We start from the raw sequence: 27,002 nt of genomic DNA, 5'->3' as shown, positions 1-27,002 counted from the left end.
GACGGGGTAGGAAGTGAAAGGTAAACCGTGATTTCTACCCTCCCAACCACTGCAGCTGGGCAACCCCATTAAAAATATGAAACAGAAAAAGAGAAGATGAGCTCTTTAGTCATAAAACTAGAGCTTCTGCCCACAAAACGTGGTCTGGTCCAAGCACCACTTCAAGGATCATGGCAAGCATGCTGCATTCGGTACCCACTGTAGCATTCATCCAAACAGTCAAGAATCAGGGCAGGCTGCACCAGATACGCAGACTTCCCCCTCCCCAGACAAGGGCCCTACTGAAAGAGGAGAATTATGTTCCTTCTCCGTGACTCAATGCATCTTGTGGTTTCTTGATTTTCTATTTTTTATTTAACTGCAACAGGTCATTTTTTTGTGTGAATGGGCTCTATTGACATTTATAGGCTGGGATGGAATAACGGTGACCAGAAAAAGAGGGCAGAACAAGGGGAGGAAGTGCGAGTGCTGTGAAGATAGCACAGGGCCTCCCCCCTTCCCCCCCGTGGGGCCCACAAGAACCAGACCACCACGCACCTGCCCTGCCAGCACCAGGCCACCAGCCCACACAGACAGCAAAACTGAAGTTCGCGTTCCTTGGTCCGTGTCCAGCAACGCGGTGGCTGCTGCCTGCAGATAAGAACACAGAGTTACGCCAACACCTCAGGGACCCTCTGAGGGAGATGCATTGAGGTGGATTGAGAACTGGCTGAATGACAGAACACAGAGGGTTGTCACCAGCTGCGCTGAGTCTAGTTGGAGGCCTGTAACTAGTGGTGTCCCTCAGGGGTCAGTACTTGGCCCAGTCTTATTCAACTTCTTCACCAATGACCTGGATGAAGAGTTAGAATGTACCCTCAGCAAGTTTGCTGATGGCACAAAACTGGGAGGAGTGGTAGACACACCAGAAGGCTGTGCTGCCATTCAGTGAGACCTGGACAGGCTGGAAAGTTGGGCAGAGAGGAACCTGATGAGGTTCAACAAGGGCAAGTGCAGGGTCCTGCACCTGGGGAGGAACAACCCCATGCATCAATACAGGCTTGGGATGGACCTGCTGGAGAACAGCTCTGTGGAGAGGGACCTGGGTGTCCTGGTGGGTGACAGGTTGACCATGAGCCAGCAGTGTGCCCTGGCTGCCAAGAAGGCCAATGCTGTCCTGGGGTGCATTAAGAGGATTGTGGCCAGCAGGTCGAGGGAGGTTCTCCTTCCCCTCTACACTGCCCTAGTGAGGCCCCATCTGGAGTACTCTGTCCAGTTCTGGGCTCCCCAGTTCAAGAAAGATGAGGAGCTACTGGAGAGAATCCAGCGGAGGGCTACAAGGATGGTGAGGGGACTGGAATATCTCTCCTACGAGGAGAGGCTGAGGGAGCTGGGCTTGTTCAGCCTGAAGAAGAGAAGGCTGCGAGGGGACCTTATAAATGCTTATAAATATCTGAAGGGTGGGTGTCAGGAGGATGGGGCCAAACTCTTTTCAGTGGTGCCCAGTGACAGGACAAGGGACAACGGGCACAAACTGAAGCATAGGAAGTTCCATCTGAACATGAGGAAGAACTTCTTCCCTCTGAGGGTGACGGAGCACTGGAACAGGCTGCCCAGGGAGGTTGGGGAGTGTCCTTCTCTGGAGATATTCAAGACCCGCCTGGACAAGGTCCTGTGCAGCCTGCTCTAGGTGACCCTGCTTTCGGCAGGGGGATTGGACTAGATGACCCACAGAGGTCCCTTCCAACCCCTACCATTCTGTGATTCTGTGATAAGCCTCACACCCACCCGGGAGCCGCAGACAGCCAGCGCAGCCCCCCGCTTCTGCCCGCGCACCGGGGCTTGGCCCCGCCGCCGCCTCAGCCGGGCGTGAAGGGCACGGTGAGCGGCCGCGCGCCCCCCTGCCCCCCGCCCTGCCCCGCGTGGGAGCAACCTGGGAACACGCGCCGCTACCGCAGCTCTCAGCAGAGTCAGTAATAACTTAGCGCCCAACCTCCCTCTCCCCCTCCCTCTCCTCAGGCCACACCTCCTGCTGCCGCCACCAGCGAACACGCGCCTAAGGGGACGCCCCTCCCGGCGCGCTCTGAGGGCAGCCCGGTTGCAAGCCCCCTCCCGCGCATGTGCAGCCGTACGCGGCTTCCGGTAACGGTGCCTGCGCCGGTTGCGCTGAGGGGATGGACGAGCGGGCGGCGGTGATGCTGCTGCTGCTGCTGCTGCTGCTGCTGCTGCTGCTGCTGCTGCTGCTGCTGCTGCTGCTGCTGGGTGGCGTGGGGCGCAGGGCCGTGGCGGCCTTGCTGTCCTGCCTCCTGGCCGCGCTGCCCCTACGCTGCGCAGGTGGGTCCCAGTGCGCGGGCAGGGCACGGCAGGGCGCCCGGGCGGCGGCTGGGGGGCCGGTGCGGTGTCCCGTTCTCAGCGTGGGGAGCGGGCAAGCGGTATCCCCCCGCCGAGACGGACGGCTGCGGGCGCTCCCGCCGCGGTCCCTCAGCGGCTGCCCTGCGCTGGGAAGGGGGGACGCGATCCCGGAGCCGGCGGCGGGGATGCGGAGGCCTCGGGTCCGGGGCGGTGTGTCTGCGCGGGTGAGCCGGGCTCGGTCTCCGTCCGGTGCCTTGGGTTTTACCGTGTAGTGAGGTGGCAGCCTGCATCCCGTCGGCTCCGGGCTGAGCTGCCGTCTCCGAACCGCAGCGGCTGTGGCCTCAGCGTGGGGCAGGCGGGTTGCTGAGTCGTGCTGGTTTGCTTGAGAGGCGTCTCAGTCTCGCCTGGCAGAGCCTGAAGTGTAAACGAGGAAAGAAGTAAAATTACGGGATGAGGATTTGGGCTCGCAGGGTAGCAGCGTGTGCCTCTTCTTGCATCCTTAAGCAGCGAGAAACAACTGTCGCACAAAACCTTTTTCGAGAGGGAAGTGTTGTGCAGCCTTTGCTGCAGATAAGCTGTAAACTGCCTGCGTGTTTACAGGACGTAGCCATATGCGATAGAGAATATATGGGCTGAGCTAGTTTGGTGAACGCAAATACTGTTGTCGTGGGCATGCGTGCTGCTGCTGATCGCACCTGAACTCTTGAATTCTGTCTAAGATTGTGTTGCTCTAGTTTGACATGCCCAAAAGAAGACTAAAGAGAGGCTGTTTTCAGGGGTCCACACTTCGTGCTCATGGTAGGATTCAGGCAGAGAAGCACATCTGAGACTTCTTCTCTTTCTTTGTTTTCTTTCAGCCATTTGGTTTGTAGGTGAATTCTGTGTGCATCAGCCCCAGATTCCAGCCCCAAACTGGAAGCACTGTGATACATGCAACTACTTTGATTAACCCACACATATTATAGCAGATAACTAACATGCCGTATACTACTTCTGGAGTTGGAAGTAATTGCTCTTCTACAAGGACCTCTGGCCTCCTGCTTTGTCAAAACCAGCAGTTCCTCTCTGCTGCTCCTGTCTAATTGCCTTTGCAGGATTCTCCCTGGTTCTCTAGAGCACCTTTCTGCCCACAGAACCAATAACAGTTGGGTTGGGTTTGGTGTGTGTTTTGTTGTGTCTTTTTTTTTTTCCTTTCTTTTTTCTAATATCACATATCACAGGCCTCCTTTCATTCCTGTGCTAAAAGGGTGAGTTAGTTTGCATTGGTTCTATCACACACTTAGTGTAATAACCAGTGAACTGTGATGTACTCATAATAGGACTTGCTCTTCGCTGTCTTCTGGGGGAGTATATTTCTGTCTTGCTAAGACTATCTTCTTCTGTTGTTGAATGGCTTTTGTTATTCCATAATGTTATAGAACCTTTATCATTTTCAACTATCACTTATTGAAAATATAAATTAAAATATTATAAATTAAGTGGTAATATTTAGTTATTAGAACAGTTTTGTGGTTTTTTTAGTTTATTAAAGTTTGACGGGGAAGCAATTGTGCTAAAAACTTTTCTTGTCTTTAGTCTCTTCTTGCCACGACAATCTAATATCTTATAATGTTGTCCTCAGCACCAAAGTGTCATCATGCTTTAAGTGAAGAAACATGAATTAATTTTAAATGTCTGGCTTTTAATCATTAATAAAATAAACGAAGAAGAAGTCTTGATTTTTAGATATTACTTTGCATTTCTGATTTCTAGCTAAATCACAAAATTTCTCTGGTAATTAGATGTTACTGAGTTTATTCTCGCATTCCTGGATTGCTGTTCATTGGGATTTAAGAAATTAATGTAGGGAAGCAAGCACAAAACACTTATTGGAAACAGGGAGTATTCTGTGAAAGGATGGGTGCATCACCTATGTGTGTCTGTATTATTAAGAACAAATGTCATGTCAAATCAATCTGAATTTCTGCTATTCTAAAATAAAAGGCTACATGGATAGAGAAGCTCCAGCTGCATGTATTTTGACTTAGTATTGCTTTTGAATCTGTATTGTGTACTGATCTCTTAAGAGTACTGGAGAAAATAATCTCAGTTAAACTGCTTCAGTATGATTTTTTTTCCAGCTCATCAAAATTGTCATACATTATCAAGAGGGAAGGATGCATCAAGTGGGGACCTGCTAATGATCTGTATGATAGAGCAGGGTAAGCTTATTAAATCTGCATATAACTGAATAGGAGGAGCTCATAATTGTTTTGAAAAGCAGTAGAATCGATAATTATCCTGACAGACTGAAGAAATACTCCAGAAAAATACAGTATTGTTGAAACAGGATGTGGGCAGGGCTTTGTACTTAGGCAAATAGAGGATGGCAAATGATGGTCTAAATATCAGTTTGTGGGGGGGAGATGTAGCGTTACAGTGCATTGTAATTTATGTGTTGAAGTGCTGTGCTATAGAAAACCCCAGAGTATTGGGGCATAGCAGTGCTAATTAGAATGAAAAGGTTATGTCGTGTGTCTTGTAAGATAGGCTTCCATTTATTAGGATGATTGTGATTTTTATGAAGTATACTGTTTCAGACAAGTCCAACCATTTGGAGAGAATGGGAGAGTGGTGAAAGTAATTTAGAAAGCTAGAAAATTTGTTTTAAAAGGAAAACTAATATGATTGTAGCTGCCGTTCATTTTTCTCTTCATTGTTAATCGTGTTTAACCTGGTTTTCACATACATAAAAGTCTGGCATAAAGAATAGTGTGCTGTAATATCCATCAACAAAAAGTAAATGTGCTTAGAAGAGATGTAGGTTAGACTCTGGGTTTTGCAGTCTGTAAATCCTTTGTTGTCCGTGGACCATGAGGGACAACTAAGCAAGTATCCTTTGCTGTAAGGAAACTTGGATCTGTTTTGTAAAGATCCAGACCTCCAACAGAATTTAACAGGAAGTCAGATTTGGGAGTTCTTTAATTTTGATTTACAGAAAGGTTTCCTTAATCTCTAGTGGTGAGAACAGCAAAATATTTCAGGAGATTGGAGGCCTATAAAAATAGATGAAGCAGTGGTGGAAACCACAGGATTCCTCTACACAAATCTCTGATGATGCGTGTAGAATTGGCCACCTGCTTTCTCCAATGTGAAATATTGGTGATCTTGCAACTTGTCTTCCAGCTCAGATTCTGTTTTTCCGTTATCGTAGAATCATAGACTGCTTTGGGTTGGAAGGGACCTTAAGAGGTCATCTAGCCCAACCCTCCTGCGGTGAGCAGGGATATCTTCGACTAGACCAGGTTGCTCAGAGCCCCGTCCAACCTGGCCTTGAATGTTTCCGGGGATGGATGCCTCTCAGGGCAATCTGTGCCAGTGTTTGAATTATCAGGATTGTCTCTCAAGACTGGGAGATCCTTCTGAAGCAATGGTCTGATTTTCTGACCAGGGCAAGGAGAAAAGTACCGAATCAAGCTCAAGATAGAACTACAAAGAGTGTTGTGGGGTTTTTTCAGGTGTTTTTTGGTCTTGTGTTTCATACCAGATGAAGCCAAAAGACTCTCTACTCCAGTGTAGATCTACAGCAGCAGTTGGCACTGGAGCAGGAAAGAATAAAAAAGCAAGTATATGGTGACACGTCACAACATAGTGTAACAGCAGTCTGTAGCGCTGAGACTTTGTATTTGACTCTGGGCTCATAAGCCAGGTGAGAGCTGAGCATTCACAGAGTCCTGGGGGTAGGAATTCCGCACACTGACTACTCGTTTGGTGAAGCAGCAGTTTCATTTGTTTGCCGAGAGCAGGGTGGTGCTTGTTTTGATGCTTCCGGCTTTGTGTTGAAGAGATAGCAAAGAATCTTTGCCCGCTTTCATTCCCCATGCCACTCATTAGATGAATTTATGTAATGACGTTAAGCTTTCTATTTTACACCCTTAATTCCATATAAATTTCTAGCTTCCCCCCCCCCCCCTTTTTGACTGTTGCTGAGCGCTGACCACAAGCGTTCACACTTGTACATTGTTGTTGAACGTAACTGAACAACTTTCTGAAAATCTTCTGACAACTACAGGCTCTTCCCTAAGTAATTGGTACAAGTTACATTAACCATGTAGTAGATTTTAAGTTAATTTTACAGGTGATGTCTCTGAATAGCACATTTCTGTTTGTTTATTAAAGTTCTGTAAAGGCTATCATGTGCCAGGTTTTCTGTCATACAGTTTATTAAGATCTTTTACAAATAAATATTTAAACAGAGATTGGGTGTATGAATGATAATTTTTTTAATCTCTGTGATACATGTATTTACGGGGGAAAACATTACCCTGCACTTTAGATGTGAAAGGTGTCAATCTGTTAATGTTTCTGTAGAACTGAAATTGAAAGTTTTATGCTGTATCACAACACTTAAATAATCTTTCACTGGGTCATAAAACAATGAGTTTTACTGAACAAGGTTATAGCATCCAATCTATCAATTACCATAGGTGGTGGTATTCTTCAGATAAATTATTACTTTTTTTTTTTCCAAGTGGCTCTGACAGGCTTAGCCTTTTTTTTTAGTTATTGTTTGACACCAGTGGAACTTTTTTGTTCCTGGCTTTTTGATTCTTAAATTTAATGCAAACGTTCTCAAATAAAGTGAAAATAATATTTTCCCTAGAAGTGTTTTCTTTGTGAAGGGCTATGAATATTCAAAGTTGCTGTTATTTGCCCAAATCTAAAATAGCTGCCTTTGTTATCATAAGCTTTTTGGCTGAACTGTAGTGATCTGTTGGATAAATGTCTGAAAAAAAATAGTTATTTCCTTTGCTTTCTTATTTTCTGGTGATCGGATGTGGCTGGTATTTTCTGGACTTATCTTAGTCTTTCAGCTTGGAAGAGTAACAAATTCATGCATTGTGGAAATAAATTCTATAGTGGGATCCGTGAGGACTTGTTGAATTATTTTCCTTTCAAGTTTTGTGCTTTCAGGAGTTACTGTCAAAAGCCAGTAGTCCGCAGATATCTCTTTAACTCTGTTCTTCAGTTTATAGGTTCGTTTTCCATGCACATTTCCTTTTCATAAAGAGAACTTCATCGTTGTGTAAAATATTAAATAGTTCTTGCAGTGAAGAGCAACTCTAAAATCAAATTCGGCATAACCTGTTAGATGTGCAAACAGACTTTGATTGCCCAGGTGAAATAGGATGTATTTGTTCTGATTTCTTCCTGATGCCTGATACTGACATCAAAAAGCAATTTCAGACTGGTGGTCACTAACATATGTTTTTAGAAGTTGTAGCTATTGGGAGGTGATTAATAGTGTAACACACAACTGGTTAAAATAGAAAGTCAAGTCAGAGAGGTATGTGGTGATTTTTTTTTTATTATTATTACTTCATTGATTTTTTTTTTTTCCCCCTGACGTGGTAGAATTTGAAAGTGCATTCTTAGGGGACAGAGGAATGTGCTGCCTAAACTGTGAAAGATACCTGGTGTAGGATACCAGTCAGAAGGACTTAGATGGAGTTTAAGGTCTGTAAATCTGGATGTGGTTGCTTAGTTGGTGGTTTTGTTATAATTTCAGTGACTTCTGCCTGAGGTTTCCTCAGTTCACGTGTGTTCCCTATGCCTTCACACTGTTTCCCTTTGTTTTGTAAGCCGCAGTCTGGTTTAGTTTCTAGTACTAAAAAACTTTCAGACCAAACTTTCAGCCCTGATTGTAACTTTGTAGCCTCACGGCTTTGAAGCAGTGCCATAAACTGGTGTAAAGTAATTCAAAGGAAAACATACCTTATAAATAGCTAGATAAATTTCAATTTTTGTAAGTATCAGAATATTTCCTTCTCCCACACCATTGTTAGTCTCATCTGTCCTCTGATACCTGAATTATATACTAAATGGGATACCTGGGATTCTGCATAGCTCAGAGTTAATGCTAAAGAAGCCTTTAGGAAGTGGAATATAAGGTAATTACAAGGCAGTTGGGGTTTTTTCAATAATTATTTTTGAAAGGTGGAAAGCAAGGAGGAGAGAGTGGTATCCTGCAGATGATTCTAGCATGCATGCTTCCCTCCTGTTGGCAGTCTGCCCATTAAGGCTTCACTTCTTACAGTCTGGTCCTTCCACTGATGTTAGGAGCGTTCTTTTATGTGTCCTAAGACTTAGCCTTTGCCCACCGGAAGTTATTTTATGCATTGTTCTGTGTGTGAAAGAAAACACAGGATTACCATGAGCGAGATACAAGATCTGCTATGTGATGAAACCTCACTGAAAGGGATTTACGTTCAATACATTGAATTTACGTCAGTAACACATGACATAGAACAAGTCTGTTATGCTCAATCTATTCCGCAGCTGTGAAATGACAGCATTAGGTCAGTCCCTAGCACTTTGCAGCTGAGATCCAGATGTTGAATCCAACCAGTAAAATACTGGTTTAAATGCATTCAGACTGCTTATAATCAAACCATGATAGTGAACATAGGCCTTGAATGTTACAACTGTATGTTTTTTTTTAAAGGAGCATGAGGAGAAAGACTTCAAGCACAGAGGAAAGAGCTGTGTAGTCAGATAGCCAAAGGAGCCACCTGATGCACAGCTCCTCAGCTATGTATTGAAGTGCTGTTTGAGTAGCATGGAGTTTTCTTAACTCTTATGTTTGTTATTTCATTTCACTATAACTCTCTACTTATTTTTTAACCTAAGTAAGTTATTCTTAAGTTATGTACAAATTATTTACCCCAGTCTTTATATACCTTTACGTTACTTTCTTGTAGGCCAAACTAATCTGAAGAGTCCACAGGATATTCAGGTCTATGCTGTAAATACAAATTTCACTCTAAGGTGGAACTACACTGGGAATGATACCACTGTGACATTTTCAGCAGAATACCGGTGGTAAGTAATAACTTTATTCTCAGACAGAAATGTCTGATGCTGATTTGTGTAGAAGAGCCTATTAATTAATTACTATGCTGCTTGATACTACCACGTAAAATTTCTAGAGACTTTTTGAAATCCAGAAAGTAGAGGCCAGGAAGACTAAGTCTTGAAATTAAGTGAAATCCTAGTATTGTCCTTCGCTTGTCTAATTCAAATGTAAAATTAGATTGTTCGCTGATAGCAACGTGTTATAAATGCAGAAACACACTTGGTAGTAAAGCTTAATACTAGAGTGGTTCTTTGAGAAGACTAACCAGTACACTTAGAAATGTGGTCTTTAGATTTATTTATTCTCTGTTGTGTTTTTTTAATTCAGCTACATTGTGGCCACACACACAGAGAATTTGACAGAATTTTCAGTGTAGCTTTTGAATAACTTCTTAGTCTTTATGAATCCAGATTTATCATCTGCAAATTTTAATCACCAGATGAAACAATTTAATTTTTGTTCTTAAATGTTTGCTTTGTTTTCTTCAGCTGTTTCATGTACCCATACTTATGGATACACATACATATACATTTGGTATTTTGTGGCACTTTACTGACAAGTAAATATTAAAAAACACTTCTAAGATAAAATCACTTAAGAAGTTCTTGATTTTAGGATTTCCTAGTGTGTGATTTTGGAATTAAAGCAAAATAGCTCACTTTCTTCAATGTGTAGGTGAGAAACAGCTGCTTTGAAAATGGTTTTCTTTTAAAAACATAATACTGGTCTGAAAGATAAGATAGAAGTTGAGAATAAACAATTACTACTTCAAGTCTATGCCTCTTTTTTTTTTGTCAGGACATTTTTAATCTCTGTATGAAATGTCTTAAATAAGGTATGGATGTCTGTAAACTCACAAGAAAGATAGGTTCTGTGAAGCTAATTATCCCAACACTTATTGCTGAACTCCATTTTTCTCCTTTGTGTTTTTCTTTTCCCCTCATCTATATTCCTTGCTAATGTTAGAATTCGGTTTTTTTCTGCTTTTATGCTCTTTTATGCACTTCTTGACATAAAGACTTTTAAATTTCTTCCTGTGAATTATAAAATCATTGCCAGACTAGACCGTGTAGTAAGGATATAATTCTGGATTTTGACAGTTCTTTGGTACTGTTTTCTGGCGCTGTGTGTTTACATGGTGAATAAAGCAAAGTGGTATCAGACTTTGCAGACTCATTGTTAACCTTTGGTGGTGATAAGGCTAAACTAATAAATTAATAGATTAAATTAATGAATTAAATGACAATATGAATTCCAGGGTAAATAAGTAGATAACACTGGTTACACTGGTGCTGGTGATAAAACAGCATTAAATGGTGTGGCATTTATTAGCATTAAGAAGTAATGGGAAAAGAATCTCAAAACTTAAATTGTGCATTTGTTTTATTTTTTCTTACAGGTTTGAAGATTTTGAGACAAATGAAGCGGAATGGAAGGAGTTGCCTGGGTGTCAAAATGTTACTCGCATGGAATGTGACTTTTCCTCAGCAATAACCGAATACTATGATACACATCATGTGCGTATAAGGGCGGAAAGAAGGGAAGAAGTATCTCCATGGTCTAGCATTTTTGAAATGGTTCCATATTACATAGGTATGAGCTCCGTATATACGGTAATATTTTTTGTTAAATGTCCTTTAGCACATTATTGTGGCGAAAATGCCTGTGGTTTCCATTGCTAGTAACAACATGAGCTAGTGGTTTTCTTAGTTTTAAGGTAATATAAGGTATATGCAGGTCATGGAATGTTATGATTATCTCTTTTCTGGAAAGGGTAAAGAATTCTAACTGATGCTGGTTTTGTGACAGAATTTTCTGTCACGCTGTATTTTTTTAGATTTCAGAAAATTTCTTTTTGACAGCAGACTTTTCTGGAAGTTTTTTCCTGACCCTGTGGCTTTTCCGTAGTTAGTGTAGTGTGGTACTGAAGCCTTCCCTCGATGTTGGACTGATTTGTTTGAGCTAGGTTTCTTGCCTTTCACGTTTTAGAATAATTTACACTGATTTTCACTGCAGATTCTGAACAACATTCACTAGTAATGCTGCATTTTAACTCTACTGCTTTTAGAACCGGGTAACAGTGGTTCTTTGTTAGGTTAGTTTTCTATTCGATACGAAGATCCTATAGACAATTACTGTGATCATGTTACTGCCTCAGAAGAATTAAAAATAGGATACTATAGGCAGTTATTGTGGTTTTATTAATGTAAATAGTCATGCTTGACTTTTTTTTTTCTTTAATATTTGCAGCTCAGATTGGTCCCCCAGGTATAGAGCTGCAGTCCACAAATGGAGTCATAAAAATTAAGGTTTCTCCTCCAGAAGCAAATCAGGTCCGAAAAATGTGGATAACTCATCTAAGTTTTAAATATAATCTAGTTATCTGGAAAAATTCATCAGATGCAGAGGTATGATCCCTTTTTAAAAATTATTTTTAACCTTAATGTAACTGTCAGAGATGTACTTTTAATTGCTTCATGCTCGAAAACAGAATTGTTTACTTATGTAACTGTGTATAACTGTTGCTATGCAGTTTAAAAGTTGGGAGGGGGTGTTTTCTTGAGCTTTTTTGGTTTTATTTTTACTACAGGATTGTATGAGATATTTTGTGATAAGAGCTTGTATTTCTGTTGAATGCTGGAGCCACTTTCCAGTGCATGAGGAAGAAGGTGAAACCGTCGCAGATGGGTTAGAGCAGGAGCCACTCTCAGCCAGCAGGAACAGGGAGGGAAAAGTGTTCAAGGCTGTGCAAAGAAGCATTTACAGTAAGCATAGATATAGGGGAGGGGACAGGTAAGAGGCTAACTCAATCTTGCTCAGACCATGTAGCTGTCAGTACAGTGTCCTGTGTCATTAACCAAGTTCTTTGTTTTTATACGGTAGGTTGGGGGTTTTTAGGGATTCTTTTGAGGTCTGGTAATTATGAACTAGTTTCCGAGCCATAATGTTCGTCTCGCATAGCAGATACAGCTATTCTGTAAGAGCAAAGGTAGAAACAGTCTGTCTTACTTTTATTCTTTTAGGGGAATGGGTGCAAGCTAGGTTAGGGTAGGAACTGGAGAGATATGTGTGTTCATTTTGAAGACCTAGCCACAATTGTTACACATCAAGGGGGAAAAAAATTTAAAGTACAAGCTGCGTACAAAGGTCAGTCATTGAAAAGTCTGGTAAACCAAAAGCAGGGAGGTAGCGGGGAGGGGGGGGGGTGTTTGTTCAATGAGCTGAGGGACAGAAGCGCGCTAGTTCTTTTCTGGGCATGTGCCTGCATATTTGTGTGGTGAGTTATGCGTCATGTAGAGCGGTGCTGCGATCCCTCCCCACTTTCATGTGTTACAGGAGCATGACATGTTCCTTCCTCTCAATCACGTGGCTAAGCTGTAAGCTTCCCTTTAGCATTTATTCAGCTCATATGTTGTCCTTCATTCCTTTTTTGTCATTTTGAATGGCGTATTATATAAATGGGCTAAAACCTGGGGAAGAAAAAAGGTACTTTAAAAAAATCAGCTCATCAGGAAGAACAGTTATCTTCATATGCTGTTTACAATTGTTTCTTACAGTTCAGAAGTCAAAGTATTTTTCCTACTGACACAATTGATGATCTGGCACCAGACACTACCTATTGTTTGAAAGTTCAAGCAACTCTTCCTCTGGAGTTGCAAGAAGGCTTATTCAGTCCCGTTCGTTGTATAAAAACTACCCATAAAGGTACAGAGTAAAATAGTTTTATCTTAAAATGATTACTCAAGATTAAACTGTTGGAAAGTAAATTGTTCTTAAGCAGTAGAAATATGCAGAAGTGCCAGGTTCCTACTCATTTTGGTATAACAGCAATCTTGACAGTTATGTGTGTTTTCTATTTTAAATCGGTAAAAAATATGCCACCTATCAATGTTAGAGTTTTAATAGTACAGAAAGGTTTTTGCTCTGAGGCAAATTTTGTCTATTAATTTGGACTGCAAAAGCTACTTTCTGTATTTCGGAAAACTGGATATTTTTTACTTTGTGGCTTTGAATCAGGAGGAAAAGGATGTGTATGTAGGCAAAACAAAAGCCTTTTGTATACTTGGCTCTAAATGAATGCATATAAAGTTGAGCTAAGCTTAAAAAAATACTGTTTTTATGCAAGCCTTCTGGAGTTTATTATTACAGATTCTGAAGAATAGCTTAGTGGCAGTTTGCCACCAGTTGCTTGTTTTGCGTGTCTAAATTTAAATTCTTTTTTGTGCTGTTCAGATGTCAGTCGAAGTACTTTTAAATGTTTATTTCATGAAAAAATAACACTGTGAGAGTGTAGAAAGTCAAACATTAGGTTGAACAGGTGGTACATCAAAATTACTTTATGTTTACATGTGTATATTTTGCACATTTTTCTCATCTAGTTGTTGCAGAACCAGTTTATTTCTACTAATGTCAACGTTTCTGTACTTAATTTTTTGAATTGATTTTTAACTAGTTTTTTTACTAAAGGCTTAATATGCTATATGTATATATCACAGACTTTGATTTGCCATCTTTATAATGAAGACAGACTATTTTTTAATTATTGAAAGTGTACCATGAGCACTTACGTGAGAAATGCCCATTCAGTGAGAAACTGCTGTACATAATATAAAGCTTTTCAGTAACTGTGGGTTTCCTCTTCATTTTGAGCAGTGAATGACTTACTCTGTGCAACAAATGTAAGTGTTCTTGCTTTGAATATGGAATTTCACCTGCATTGGAATAATCAATATGAACACCATGTGAGCTACAATGTGCAGTATCTCATGTGAGTTAAAGAATTTCCATGTCTCTGTTTAGACAGATTTTGCATTCTAAATGCCGTCCATTGTATTTTGCAAATAGCTATTAGAAGTTAAAGTGAAATACTTAGCAAAAGTGCTTAATGTATTCATTGAAACGTTGGGTACCTCATCTGGATGCAGTGTGGCTTTTAAAAGGAGTGCATGTAACATCATATCCTAGAATTTCAGGGTACTAAGCTTCTTTTACGAGTGTTAAATACCTGATGGAATGTACTACTAAATATATGCTAAGTAACATTTTTAAAAGATGTGAAGTTTACATTGCTTCATATCATTTTTGTCTATGAAGAAATTAGATACTAGAAGTGAGCAAAAATGCAGGTGTTGAAGGTTTCGATTGTCAATATATTTGATTACTTTTGGTCAGATCCCAACATGGAAAAAACCCGTCATGTCTAAAAACCTTTATCTTAATATCCAGTTGTCACACAAATATTGTGGCCAGCATCTAAATGAAGAGGAGAGATACCTCTAGCGTTCTTTTGGAATTCTTTTTGCATGACAGAAAAATAATTGACTAACTATATGAAAAATCTTAATTTGTATTTTAAAAATTTCTGAAACAGATATATATTTTTTTCTGTAGAGGCTTGATTAAAACACTAATTTGTATTTTCTGATCCAGTTAGAAATTTCTGGTATTTAGAATACTGTTTTTTCATTTATAGCTGAAACAAGGAAGCTAAGAGGCCCATTCTTCCAAAAATAAAAATCAACCTATGTAGCACAAGTGAACTTGCTTTTTTTTTTTTTTCTGAGAGTTCAAGGATCTCACATCAAAAACTTAAAATATCTCTTGCAGGGGATATCTAAAGAAACTTCCTGATGATTACTCAGTGAAGTGGCTCAATGTACCTGGATGTGAAAACATCACTGATACACAATGCAATTTCTCATCTATCATCACTACTATTTCTGGATTTTATTATCTCCGTGTGCAGGCCATGAATGAATATAATAAATCATGTTTGTCTAATGAAGTAAAAGTAGATCCTCTGATAACAAGTAAGTAAATATATTTTCTTAAATTTTCATTTCTCAGCAAACTTGTACCTAATGTTATTATTTGCAAAAAGAAACTTGCTATATTAATGAAACTGAGTACATAGCTTCCCTACAGAAACCATATTGGGAATCCTGGCCTCATCAAGTTAAACTGGAGTTTTTCCACAGTCATCTGTCTTCAGCACAGCCAGTGTTTCACTACATTTAGAATCATATAATTTGCTTTACAAAATTAAACCACAAAGCATTATATGGCATTTTATAATCTCACTGTATGCTACGTTAATCGCTGTGTGACATTGTACTGGAAGTATCCCTAGTTTGAGTTTTGCCATTGACAGGGAGAACTTCTTGATATCTCAGAAGAACGATGCCAAAGTCAAGTAATTTTGGAATCCACTGCCTCTATTTTCTTGTGCATCCACTCTCATCTCCTCCTTCGCTCTACCCCTGCACAGTGCCCCCCTGAATTTTGTGTCGAAGCAGTATTACATTGACATAGAACCCTGAAGAGCTTCATGAAAAAGCAATCTTCAACGATAGTGACATCCAAGTCAAAAATATGTAATGCTCTCCAGAGTGAAATTGTAGAAATTTTTATCTTTGTTGCACTTTTGGGATTTTTTTGGAAATGTGACTTTCCTAAAATGTTTGACTTCATAAAAGCTATCAATCATAAACGTCAAGAAATGTTTATCTAATATGTAGGGTAATATTCCATTACCTTCCGTATTGAAGACAGAATCAGTATCTATTCTATGTCAGCTTTCCCTGTCCAAGCTCTTGGTAGTTAGATAATTCTTTAATAAGGTAACAGTGACCTAGGTAAATAATTCAACAAAGAAAACAAAAACTGTAATGCTTCTCATTTTTCAGCTATACTATAACTGTGAAAGAAGGTGTATGTGAAAAAGAGGGCCTTGTATGCTGATGAGATTAAGAAGTGTTCAGTAGTTGCACTTTGACTTGCATAGAGTTAATCCCACTGTCTGTGTATTTTGTGGCACTGAAACTTGCAGAAGTGACATATGAATATGGAAAGAGAAAATAATTGAAATATTTCTCAGCACCTGAGATTCTGAATAAAGCTTGTCAAGTTAGACTTTTAAGTATATGTTCCTTAAAAGTTGTTGTAGATTTAAATTACAGTATTTTATGCAATATTTTTATTTGTATTCTTTCAGTCTTATTTTTAATTTATTTTTTTTAAATGTCTTAAGATGAAATTGGCCCTCCTGGTGTAAAGGTGGACATCAGCAATGTTTTGCTCCATATCCAGATTTCTCCTCCGGGAGGATCTGAGAGTGAAGTCATGAGGGACCATTATGACTTGTCTTACCGGATTCTGTATTGGAAGAATTCATTGAATAATGAGGTATGAACAAGTTAAATACTTAAAACAGTATATAAAATTTGTTATTACTTAAATACTGAGTTTGAGTTCTCCTCAAGAAGCCTATTTTCAAAAGGGGCACATATGTGGTGTATCAATCATGCAATCAATTTGTGTGGGTTTTTTTTTCTGAAAGATTCTTTTAAAAATCTGGTCAAGACAACTTTTATCACAAAATAATTGAGATTTTAGTCTTTTTCCATTGATAAGGCTGTATGTAATGATTTGCAGCATCGCACAGAGGTTTGTACTGCTAAATGACTCACTTTTAAATAGAGGTTGTTCTTATGATGCCATCTTTCTTACAGTATGACTCTGTGCGCTGTCTTAATTAAGGTAGCTTCCAGCCCCTCAAATTTGCTGAGCCACTCTCCATCATCTTTGAGAGGTCCTGGAGGACAGGAGAGGTGCCTGAGGACTGGAGAAAGGCAAATGTCACTCCAATCTTCAAAAAGGGCAAGAAGGAGGACCCAGGGAACTACAGGCCGGTCGGCCTTACCTCCATCCCAGGAAAGGTGATGGAGCAGCTTATCCTGGAGGTCATCAACAAGCAAGTGGAGGAAAAGAAGGTTATCAGGAGTAGTCAGCATGGATTCACCAAGGGGAAATCATGCCTGACCAATCTGATAGCTTTCTGTGATGGCATGACTGGCTGGGTAGATGAAGGGAGAGCCGTGGATGTTGTCTACCTAGACTTCAGCAAGGCTTTCGACACAGTCTCCCATAATATCCTCCCAGGGAAGCTCAGGAAGTGTGGGCTGGATGAGTGGTCAGTGAGGTGGATTGAGAACTGGCTGAATGGCAGAACTCAGAGGGTTGTCATCAGTGGTGCTGAGTCTAGTTGGAGGCTGGTAACAAGTGGTGTCCCCCAGGGGTCAGTACTTGGCCCAGCCTTGTTAAACTTCTTCATCAACGACCTGGATGAAGAGTTAGAATGTACCCTCATCAAGTTTGCTGATGACACAAAACTGGGAGGTGCGGTAGACACACCGGAAGGCTGTGCTGCCATTCAGTGTGACCTGGACAGGCTGAAGAGTTGGGCAGAGAGGAACCTGATGAGATTCAACAAAGGCAAATGCAGGGTCCTGCACCTGGGGAGGAACAACCCCATGCATCAATACAGGCTTGGGGCAGACCTGCTGGAGAGCAGCTCTGTGGAGAGGGACCTGGGTGTCCTAGTGGATGACAGGTTGACCATGAGCCAGCAGCGTGCCCTGGCTGCCAAGAAGGCCAATGGCATTCTGGGGTGCATTAGGAGGAGTGTGGCCAGCAGGTCGAGGGAGGTTCTCCTTCCCCTCTACACTGCCCTAGTGAGGCCTCATCTGGAGTACTGTGTCCAGTTCTGGGCTCCCCAGTTTAAGAAAGATGAAGAGCTACTGGAGAGAATCCAGCGGAGGGCTACAAGGATGGTGAGGGGACTGGAACATCTCTCCTACAAGGAGAGGCTGAGGGAGCTGAGCTTGTTCAGCCTGAAGAAAAGGCTGTGAGGGGACCTAATATATGCTTCTAAATATCTGAAGGGTGGGTGTCAGGAGGATGGGGCCAAGCTTTTTTCAGTGGTGCCCAGCAACAGGACAAGGGGCAATGGGCACAAACTGAACCATAGGAAGTTCCACCTGAACACGAGGAAGAACTTCTTCCCTCTGAGGGTGACGGAGCACTGGAACAGGCTGCCCAGGGAGGTTGTGGAGTCTCCTTCTCTGGAGATATTCAAGACCCGCCTGGACAAGGTCCTGTGCAGCCTGCTGTAGGTGATCCTGCTTCGGCAGGGGGGTTGGACCAGATGACCCACAGAGGTCCCTTCCAACCCCTACCATTCTGTGATTCTGTGAAATTCTTTTCTTTCTGTATTTGCAGTTTTATAGCTATATGTATCATAAAACAATGCAGTCAGAATTATTTCTTCAGCAGAGGCCAAAATTCCAATCTAATGGAGTGATTCTTGTACTATTTATATGCATCTTATTCTGCCAATTTATCTTTTTCAGCAGGAAATCAAAATGAAAGAGATAAAACAGACAATAGGGACAGTCTCTGATCTAACACCCTCAACTTTGTACTGTGTAAAAGTGCAAGCATTCTCAAAAGTTTACAACAAAAGCAGTCAATTCAGCAAAGAGGAATGCATCAAAACACCTGGAGGTAGGAAGAGCTTGGGAATTGTTACATCTCTGGAAGTAAAATTGTTAACCCTTCATAGGCCTTTGTAGGTCTCATTAGTTAAAAAATATTTGCAGCATGATTAATGGCCTCACAGAGTTAGCACCTAGTTGGGCAGAGATCCGTACTAGCAGGCTGCCATGTTGCTGCTCTGTCTTCTCTCCTGTAGCTAAACTAATAAACTGTTTCTGTTCTGACCTGGTCAAAATTACATTCACACTACTCAGTTCAGAAATTATCTCAGGTTGATAACTGTAATGATTGTGAATTAAATTTAGTTCTGTACAATGACTTGTTAATAGGCAAGATTTAATTTCCATTACTTTTAAGATATTTTAGTAGGGTGCAAGGAATCACTAAATGCTACATTTTCAAGAATATTTTATTCTTGAAATTGTCTTAATTCTTCTGTGAATGAATTAAATTTTTAGAAATCCTGTGCTGAAGTGTGAGGAAACAAATTATCAGACTCATTACAGCTGAAAGCTCATCTTTATGCAAAAGGAGAATACATATGTAGATGGATTTACACATAAGAGCAAGTTATCTGTGGAATTTAATTTGGCCAATTATCTTCTATTAACAGGCTGTAACACTAGAAAAAATTACTAGATATCCCAACAGACTTAAAGCTAAGAAAGTGTAATAATAGTAATGCTACTTTCTCACATCTTAAGCTTTGAAGATTCACTTATGTTGTAGTCCTCACTGCTTTGTCTTTTCGATGTCTTTCTATTATAATGAGCCCATTTAAGACGAAGCCATACATTCAAGACTCTGTACTGAGAGATGCAGTCATACAGATGACTTCCCTGTACTTGCCATCTGTTTTTATACCCCAGTGTGGAATTCTTTTATTCCTTGATCATTCGTACTAACTGGACATAGAGATAAAAAGACCTGATTGTCTCCTCTTGATTATTCTTATTGTCTTCTGGTATGTGTTATTTTTCGTATGTTCAGACTCCCTTCAGTTTGTTTATTAGAGATCATGACAGAATATGTTGCAAAGGAGGAGAGAGGACGGGAGAAGGAAGCTTGCAAGACTCTGGAACTTAAGCACTGAATAGCTTATGACTATACAGATAAAAGGTTTCTTTGAGTACAATATTTTACTATTAAAAGCTGGATTCCATCATTGAAACTCCTGCTACCATAATTTCCCAACTTTAAGTTCCGGAACTGAGCCTAGCCTGTTAGAAGGTTTTCCACAGTTCCTGGGTTAATACAGGAATACAGGACCATAGAATCATAGAATGGTTTGGGTTGGAAGGGACCTTCAAAGATATCTAGTCCAACCCCCCAGCCATGGGTAGGGACACCTTCCATTAGATCAGGTTGCTCAGAACCCCATCCAGCCTGGCCTTGAACACTTCCAGGGAGGGGGAGCTACGACTTCTCTGGACAACCTTTGCCAGTGCCTCACCGCCCACATAGTAAAGAATTTCTTCCTTATGTCCAGCCTAAACCTACCCTCTTTTAGTTTTAAACCATTGGCCCTTGTCCCATCACTACAGGCTTTGGTAAGAAGTGTCTCTGTCTTTCTTATAAGCCCCTTTTAAATATAGAAAGGCTGCAGTAAGGTCTCCCCGGAGCTTTGTCTTCTTCAGGCTGAACACCCCCAACTATCTCAGCCTTTCTTCCTAGGGTAGGTGTTCCAACCTTCTGACCATTTTTATGGCCTCCTCTGGACCCGCTCCAACAGGTCTATATCTTTCCTGTGCAGAGGGCTCCAGAGCTGGATGCAGGACTCCGGGTGGGGTCTCACTAGAGCGGAGCAGAGGGGCAAAATCCCCTCCCTCGCCCTGCTGGCCATGCTGCTCTTGATGCAGCCCAGGATATGGTTGGCCTTCTGGGCTGCGAGCACATATTCCTGGCTCATGTCCAGTTTCTTGCCCACCAGTATCCCCACTTCCTTCTCGGCAGGGCTGCTGTCAATCCCTTCATCCTCCAGCCTGTATTGATGCTGAGGGTTGCCCCAGCCCGTGTGCAGGACCTTGCACTTGGCCTTGTTGAACTTTGTGAGGTTCACGTGGGCCCACTCCTCAAGCCTTTCAGGGTCCCTCTGGGTTGTGTCCATTCCCTCAAGTCAATCAGCTGCACCAGTCAGCCTGGTGTCATCAAGTTGATGACACTATGAGCATTGAAGTGAAATTCATCTTGCCTTTCTGTAGTGACAAAGTAAAATCTTGTGCTGACCTAGTGTCCAGACTACCAGTGTAGAAAATAACTGGAATAGCCTTAGGACTGATTTCTCAAGTAAGCATCTGAAAGGAATAGATGCTCACCAGAGGTTCCTTTTTCTCTCTGTTGGCTACGTTGTAGTCATATGAAGCTTACAGCTGGAGTTCCTCTTCTGTCCCAGAAATCATTTGGATGCTTTCGGGCCCCTGAAGACCCTGCAAGTCTAGGCTCTCTCATCATTCCCTGGCTAAATAACCGTGGACCAACTTCACTGTAGTAATTGCCCATTCTTATGCCATAACCCGTGGGAATTCTTACTCCTGTATTGCTGCCTTTTTAAAGGAGAGAGCTCTATCAATTACATATTATGTTCCTTGGGGTTAGACCCCATACGCAGGCAACAGCACAGTAGACTTACGTGCATCAAGTGCTTCATGGTAGCTGTCTATGTGCACACGTTTTACCCTGCTGTCAAATAGTGACGTATAACTGAGAATAACTGGATCTTGGTTCTGCTACTGTCTGTAAATGCCTGTGTTCTTATATTGGATAAATATTTTGTGCTGTGTTTTTAATAACTTCATCTAAGATACTGGAATGGCATCAGTTTTGTAATGATGATCATGGCTGGGTATAGTACTGTAGAAATGTGAGTTTTTATGATAAATACTGTAGCACATTTGGAGAGAATCTGTTCTTCAATCTTTGTAGTTTATGAATAGCTAGACTGAATGGCTTTTATTCACTTTTTTAGATAAAATTTTACCTCTGATCATTTTAGCAACATTTGTAACTGCCCTGGTTGTTGTCCTGCTTGTGGCTGCACTGCTTGGACTTGCCCTGTATCAAGCCTACAATAAGATCAAATACGTGTTCTTTCCCTCATGCCAGCCTCCTTTGAACATAAAGGTAAGATGAGACACATTTTTCTCATTCATTAAGTAAATGTATCTATAGAAAAATGAACAGAAAATATTATGAAAAGGTGTTTATCTGTTATCCTGTGGTCTTATGAGTATACCAAGATCAATTTTATAGGTTTTAATGAAGTGCAGGAATTCCTATGGAAAAAGTGGGTAGTACCAATTTTTAGAATTCTGCAATCAGCAAATATTTTAACTTTTTTTTTTCTTCCATCTGTGCAGAAGTGTTGCTAACAGTCCTTCATTCCAGAGAATGTGCATGTCTACCCAATGTCATAATGTACTTTTGCCCTGTTATGCGAGACCTGAAATATTTTCCCATTGTGTTAACTGGAAGAGCATGCTCTTAGCCTTTTTGCTATCCCTTAAAGCTTAGAGGAGGCAAACATGCTAGCCCACTCTTCAGAGGAAATTTTGGTGTAGCAGGCAGCAAATGCTTCTACCGTCTCCTGACCAAGCAGGCTGGATGGTCTCTAAAAAGGCAGATGTTGTCCAATTTCCAGCTCAGCTTGGCACAGGTAGTACTTAGTAGGGATCCTGTTCTGGAACAAACAGGGCAACACGTAAATGTAGGTATGTTTTGAAATGTAGCAAGAACTGCACTGTGCTTTCTTCTGTGTCTCTCAGAACATTGATGTTGAGCAGTGTATGGCCTTCCTAACGTGCGTCATCATCTCACTGAAGCACCTACGATATGTAGTATACAAAGCTTTCTGAATAAAGTTGTAATTTAAAACAATCTCATAGTTTACAAGAGCTAATCTGAATTCAATTTATTTGTACAGCAGCATTTTAGCTGGTTTGCTTAGTAGAATACTGGTAACATAACATAATGCAATGCACATTTAGAACCTTTTGTGATGAATTTGATATAAATGACCACTTCAGAGAATGGATTTAAAGCACGTTGGATAGACAGAAGTGCACTGTTGAGAGCTGTATAAGGCTTGGTATCCTGCTGCAGCAGCTCACGTTCTGTTTCTTCTTTCAAACTTTGCTTTATAACTGATACTGATTTGTAGGCTTTGCAAACACACACCTGTCATCCTTGTGCTACCACATGGTCTTTGAAAGTGTTCTAAATTAGAATTTTTCTTTAGTTCTTGTGTGGCCTCATAAGGCTATAATCAACGAAATATTGCAATTATATAGATGCTTGACAACTACAAGTATAGCAAAAGAGTGAAGATTAATGTTAGTCATTCTTTAGTGTTTGATTACAGGAATGCAACTAAACTTCATCCTAACTTTGAGTTTGAACTTAGGGAAACAAACGGCATATTATAGGTAGAAAACCTCATGATGATACTACTGAATACGATAAACCAGACTTGTACAGCTGTGGACATAAGCAGAATCATTATTTAAGTATCATGTGTGAATGTTCATCTCTTCTTTTCTGCTTCTCTTTTTGCAGGGTTTTGAAGGACAGCCCTTTAGCAGTCTTTATGAGTCAACTAGAGAAGAACCAACAGAAAAATGTTCTATAATTGAGATTAGCATCACAGAAGAAGTAAACCAAATTGATTTTAAAGACCACAAACATTCTAAACAGAGCAGTCGAGATTCGGGAAATTATTCTTATGATGATGATACTTCAGGGATCAAAGTGTCAGAAGAAACACTAGAAAAGGAAATAGTATAACTTTTAAGAAAATAAAATTCGTATATGGGACTGGCAGCGTAATAAACACTTATTTTGAAAGTCACAGCCTAAGGAAGACAGTGTGACTTTGGGATCTTTGTCTTCAGGTTTCCAAATGTGCACTTTCTTAGTGGGAAGTTACGTACCCTCTCTGCTGCAAGCTGACTGAAGTTAAAACACAATCGACTCCTCGTACCTTACACCATTTTGACTGACTTTTCGTCATGTGCTAAAAAGAGTACCATCTGCGTAAAGAGGAGCAGACATGTACACTTTATATACTTGAGCCTGATAACCTCACCGAAAGCCTATTCTGTTCCACAAGAAGAGTTTCTCGCACTCTCGGAGGTTTGTTTTGAACGCCAGTGTGTGCTGTGGCAGAAGCCTTAAATTGCAGTATTGAATCTTACAATGTTTACACAGGCAGAAGGAAATTGATGCCAGATACAACTGTAAGAACTTTTCTGACCTTCTCTTCTAGTCGTCTCAGGGGCGGTGCTTTTTTGGCTCTGCAGGTCCAGAGCAAAAGATGCAGAGAGACCAACAGTGGCATCAGTGAGGTGGCTTCTCTGAGCGTCCTTGTAGAATTCCTTGTGGCCATGGCTGCAGGATGCTCCTGATGCCCACTTGCCTGATCATGTATCTGTGTCGCTGTGTTCTTCTCCCACAGCACTCGGTAATCTGGGCAAGTATGGGGAGGGGAAAAGGCAGGAAGGAGGTTCACTTCACTTTACTGTAAAGAAATATTTCATAGTGGAGGCTCTTTATAAATAGAGGTTGGGTCAAATTGTTTTGCACTGCATTTAGCATAAAATGAATGTGCAACCAGATGTACACTGCAAGAGGAAACTAGAGAATACTGTTATCTAAATAAGGCATGTTAAGAGGCATATTCTTCATTAACTTTTTTTTGCCCATGACTACATAACCAGAAGCATAAAATGTTTACTTCCAGTTGAATTGTATTTAGAAACATGAATCTCTTTTAACAAGGAGGAAACCTATTTCTGTAATTGGAAGGACCCAAGTTGAATTTAGAAAATGCCTTTTAACAGAATGGTGAGGATGCTTGCCATTCAAAGATTTTTTTGGCTAAGTCTTATTTTGCTAACAGATTTTTCTTTGTACACATTATAAGGATATGCGGCAATAATGTCTCAGTTTGCATACCACTTTCTTCTGAAGCAATTTTTAAAAGTGACTTATTTTTATGAAGAAATTGATTTAAAGTGGTTTTGAGCTTCATGTGGTGTGTTTATTGTAACAAGCAACTGATGATTTTTATATTTTTTTTTTTTAGATTTTGACGATGTGATCTAATGTTATATATTTTATATCCCTGTGTTTATTGAAGAACATAATAAATTTTGCACATTTACTTTATCCTTTTTTTTGGTTCCATATATTCTTGATGTGGTGACAGTGAAGCTACAACGTGGATACTTAGTAATTTGGTATGAGTCTTCGGTTGTTGTTCTTCCTGAAAAACCCAATGTGATGAATATGATTTATAAATTTAATCAGGGCTCACATTGGGAATGTTGTGTGATTTAGACAAATCAGAAAGAAAGTGCTAATTCATTTTCTGAATTGGGGCTTAAAATGAGAACTCTGAACACAAGCATTCCAGTCATTGTGGTCTTTGGTAAATAGCTTCTGTCTCTGAATTCTTGCGAGAGACTTAAACAAAAGATGGTATGAACTCGTCTGTATTTTTGTGGTGTCTTCAGCATAATCTGAGTTTGCTGTGAGGATGCAGCCTGTTTATGCAACTGTTCCTCTTAGTGATTTATGCCGTACCTGGCCTTCCTGGATATTTTTTCTCCTGAACAGCTTCAATTTCAGTCTATTTTTTTTATTTGTGACCTACTTCTCCTGTAGAGTTTGGGGATGTATTTTCATTTATGGGACTTTCAAAAGTGAAGCTATTCTAAACATGTCTACTGAAGTAAGGCGTGGTGTTTTCTGGTTTTTGTTTTGTTTTTTCCTTGGCCATCTAGGGAAAATGTTTCGTCTGACATTTCAGCAACTAACTGTGGGAGATTATTTTGATAACTGTTTTCTGTGACACAGGATTTATTTGCCTGCTGGAGTTTCAGCACTCTGGAATAAAGCTGTTTAATGTGAAGGATTTCACTGCCAGATTTCAAATGATGGCAGCCTACAGTGAATGTTTCTGAAATAGAGAGAATTTGTAATTTGAAGGAAATCCATAATTTTCTTCAGAATTTAGAACCAAATGAGCAGTAATGAATATATATGTATGCTTGAAGTTTTGGTTATAAGATGCGTTACAGAAAATCTTGTATCAGTTCTTTTCAATGTTGCCAGAAGAAGCAAAACCAGAACGGTAAGATGGAAATAGTCATTCTATTTATGTAATATCTAATACTTAAACTGGAAAATTAAGTTCCTAAATACCTGAGGCAATCTCAGATGTATCCAGAAATATGAGAAAAATAATCTGACAGAACTTTTACAGCTCAGTTTCTAAGGGCAGTTTATTACAGTGTGTAAAGGAACTTTATTTAAATGTCTTTTTTCAATTTCCAATGTCTTTAAAAAGAATACGACCCTCGAAGTGTTTTTCCTTGTTCAAAGTGTTTTTGACAATAGAAAACTAATCTTTATTATGTGGTATGGAAGAAGTCTGAGGAGGAACTATATTTGCCTCTCTTCACTGAAATTATTCCATGGGATGAGATACAGCCCTATTTAATAACTGAATACTCTCAGCTAGATAATGTAGAGTTGGATTGGTCAGTATTGATGGTAAAAATCAGAAGCAAGCTAAGCAAACCCAGTGTTTTTGAAACTAGATACACTTAACCAATGTTGATATTGTGGAATACATGTAATATATTCAGCTTTAAGCGTGGGGAGGGGCGATGAAGCAGAAGTTTCCTGTCATGGGGCTGTTAGTTGAGCGGAAACCAGCATCTGGCAATGATTTTGCATATTGGGTCACACATGCCGTGACTTTCCCATGACTTCTGCTTTTGGAATGGATTTTGTTATGATTGTTTTTATATATATTATTGCAGAATCATATGTTTGTTGAAACCTGGGTAAGAACGTACAGATAAAAATGCAGTCAGAGAAGCCCTTCGGTGGTAAATCTTTATGGGATATTGGATCGTTTTTGTAGGGATGCTTTACTGAATGAGAACTGTGCAGTGACATTAGCACTTCAGTGCACTTTGTGCTGAAGTACTCGGCATGTTTGTAAGTGTTATGTACTGCTCTTTGACACTGGGACCTTATTTCAAAGAAGAAGATCTGAAGATGCCTGATGGTAGAATTATTTCTCACATTACTAGGAATTTCAGTGTCTTTCAGGTAGGGGGAAGCAGAGGACATCTGCAGAGGAGGAATTGTGGTAGATGGTTATGTTCTGTTCTTCCTATCAGTACAAGGTTTTTTCAATGCATGCCAGTGATGATTTTCACTTAAGATTAAATTCATAGGTACAGTAGTACCTGGTAATGATAATTTGATGTAAATGAAGAAATGTGGGAAGTCTTGGGGCATATGTGCCTTCTTAGGGATTGATAACTTTAGTGAGCTACCTTTACTCAGCGCTGGTGAGGCCACACCTGGAGTGCTGGGTCCAGCTCTGGGCTCCCCAGTACAAGAGAGATGTGGACACACTGGAAAGACT

General features: G+C 40.5%; 1 protein-coding gene across 3 annotated transcripts; it reads left to right on the top strand.

Moving 5' to 3' along the window:
- The first annotated feature begins 2,132 nt into the window (after window positions 1-2,132).
- On the top strand, window positions 2,133-24,724 carry IFNAR1 (interferon alpha and beta receptor subunit 1). 3 transcript variants are annotated; one of them, XM_075432655.1, is made up of 11 exons: window positions 2,133-2,313; window positions 9,072-9,192; window positions 10,626-10,819; window positions 11,477-11,634; window positions 12,784-12,931; window positions 13,880-13,994; window positions 14,834-15,036; window positions 16,257-16,411; window positions 18,421-18,571; window positions 21,528-21,682; window positions 23,114-24,724. In XM_075432655.1, exons 1-11 carry the CDS (start codon window positions 2,154-2,156, stop codon window positions 23,339-23,341), a joined length of 1,788 nt encoding a protein of 595 aa, XP_075288770.1. In that variant the 5' UTR covers window positions 2,133-2,153; the 3' UTR covers window positions 23,342-24,724. The 3 variants fall into 3 exon arrangements, with proteins under 3 accessions (XP_075288770.1, XP_075288778.1, XP_075288761.1); XM_075432663.1 differs by having other exon boundaries at window positions 18,418-18,571; window positions 21,555-21,682; XM_075432646.1 differs by having other exon boundaries at window positions 18,418-18,571.
- Window positions 24,725-27,002: the final 2,278 nt, after the last annotated feature.

Source organism: Opisthocomus hoazin, chromosome 1 (genome assembly GCF_030867145.1).
Source record: "Opisthocomus hoazin isolate bOpiHoa1 chromosome 1, bOpiHoa1.hap1, whole genome shotgun sequence".
In the NCBI taxonomy this organism is placed as follows: domain Eukaryota; kingdom Metazoa; phylum Chordata; class Aves; order Opisthocomiformes; family Opisthocomidae; genus Opisthocomus; species Opisthocomus hoazin.
Note: the sequence above shows the minus strand (reverse complement) of the source record. Positions and strands in the feature narration are given on the sequence as shown.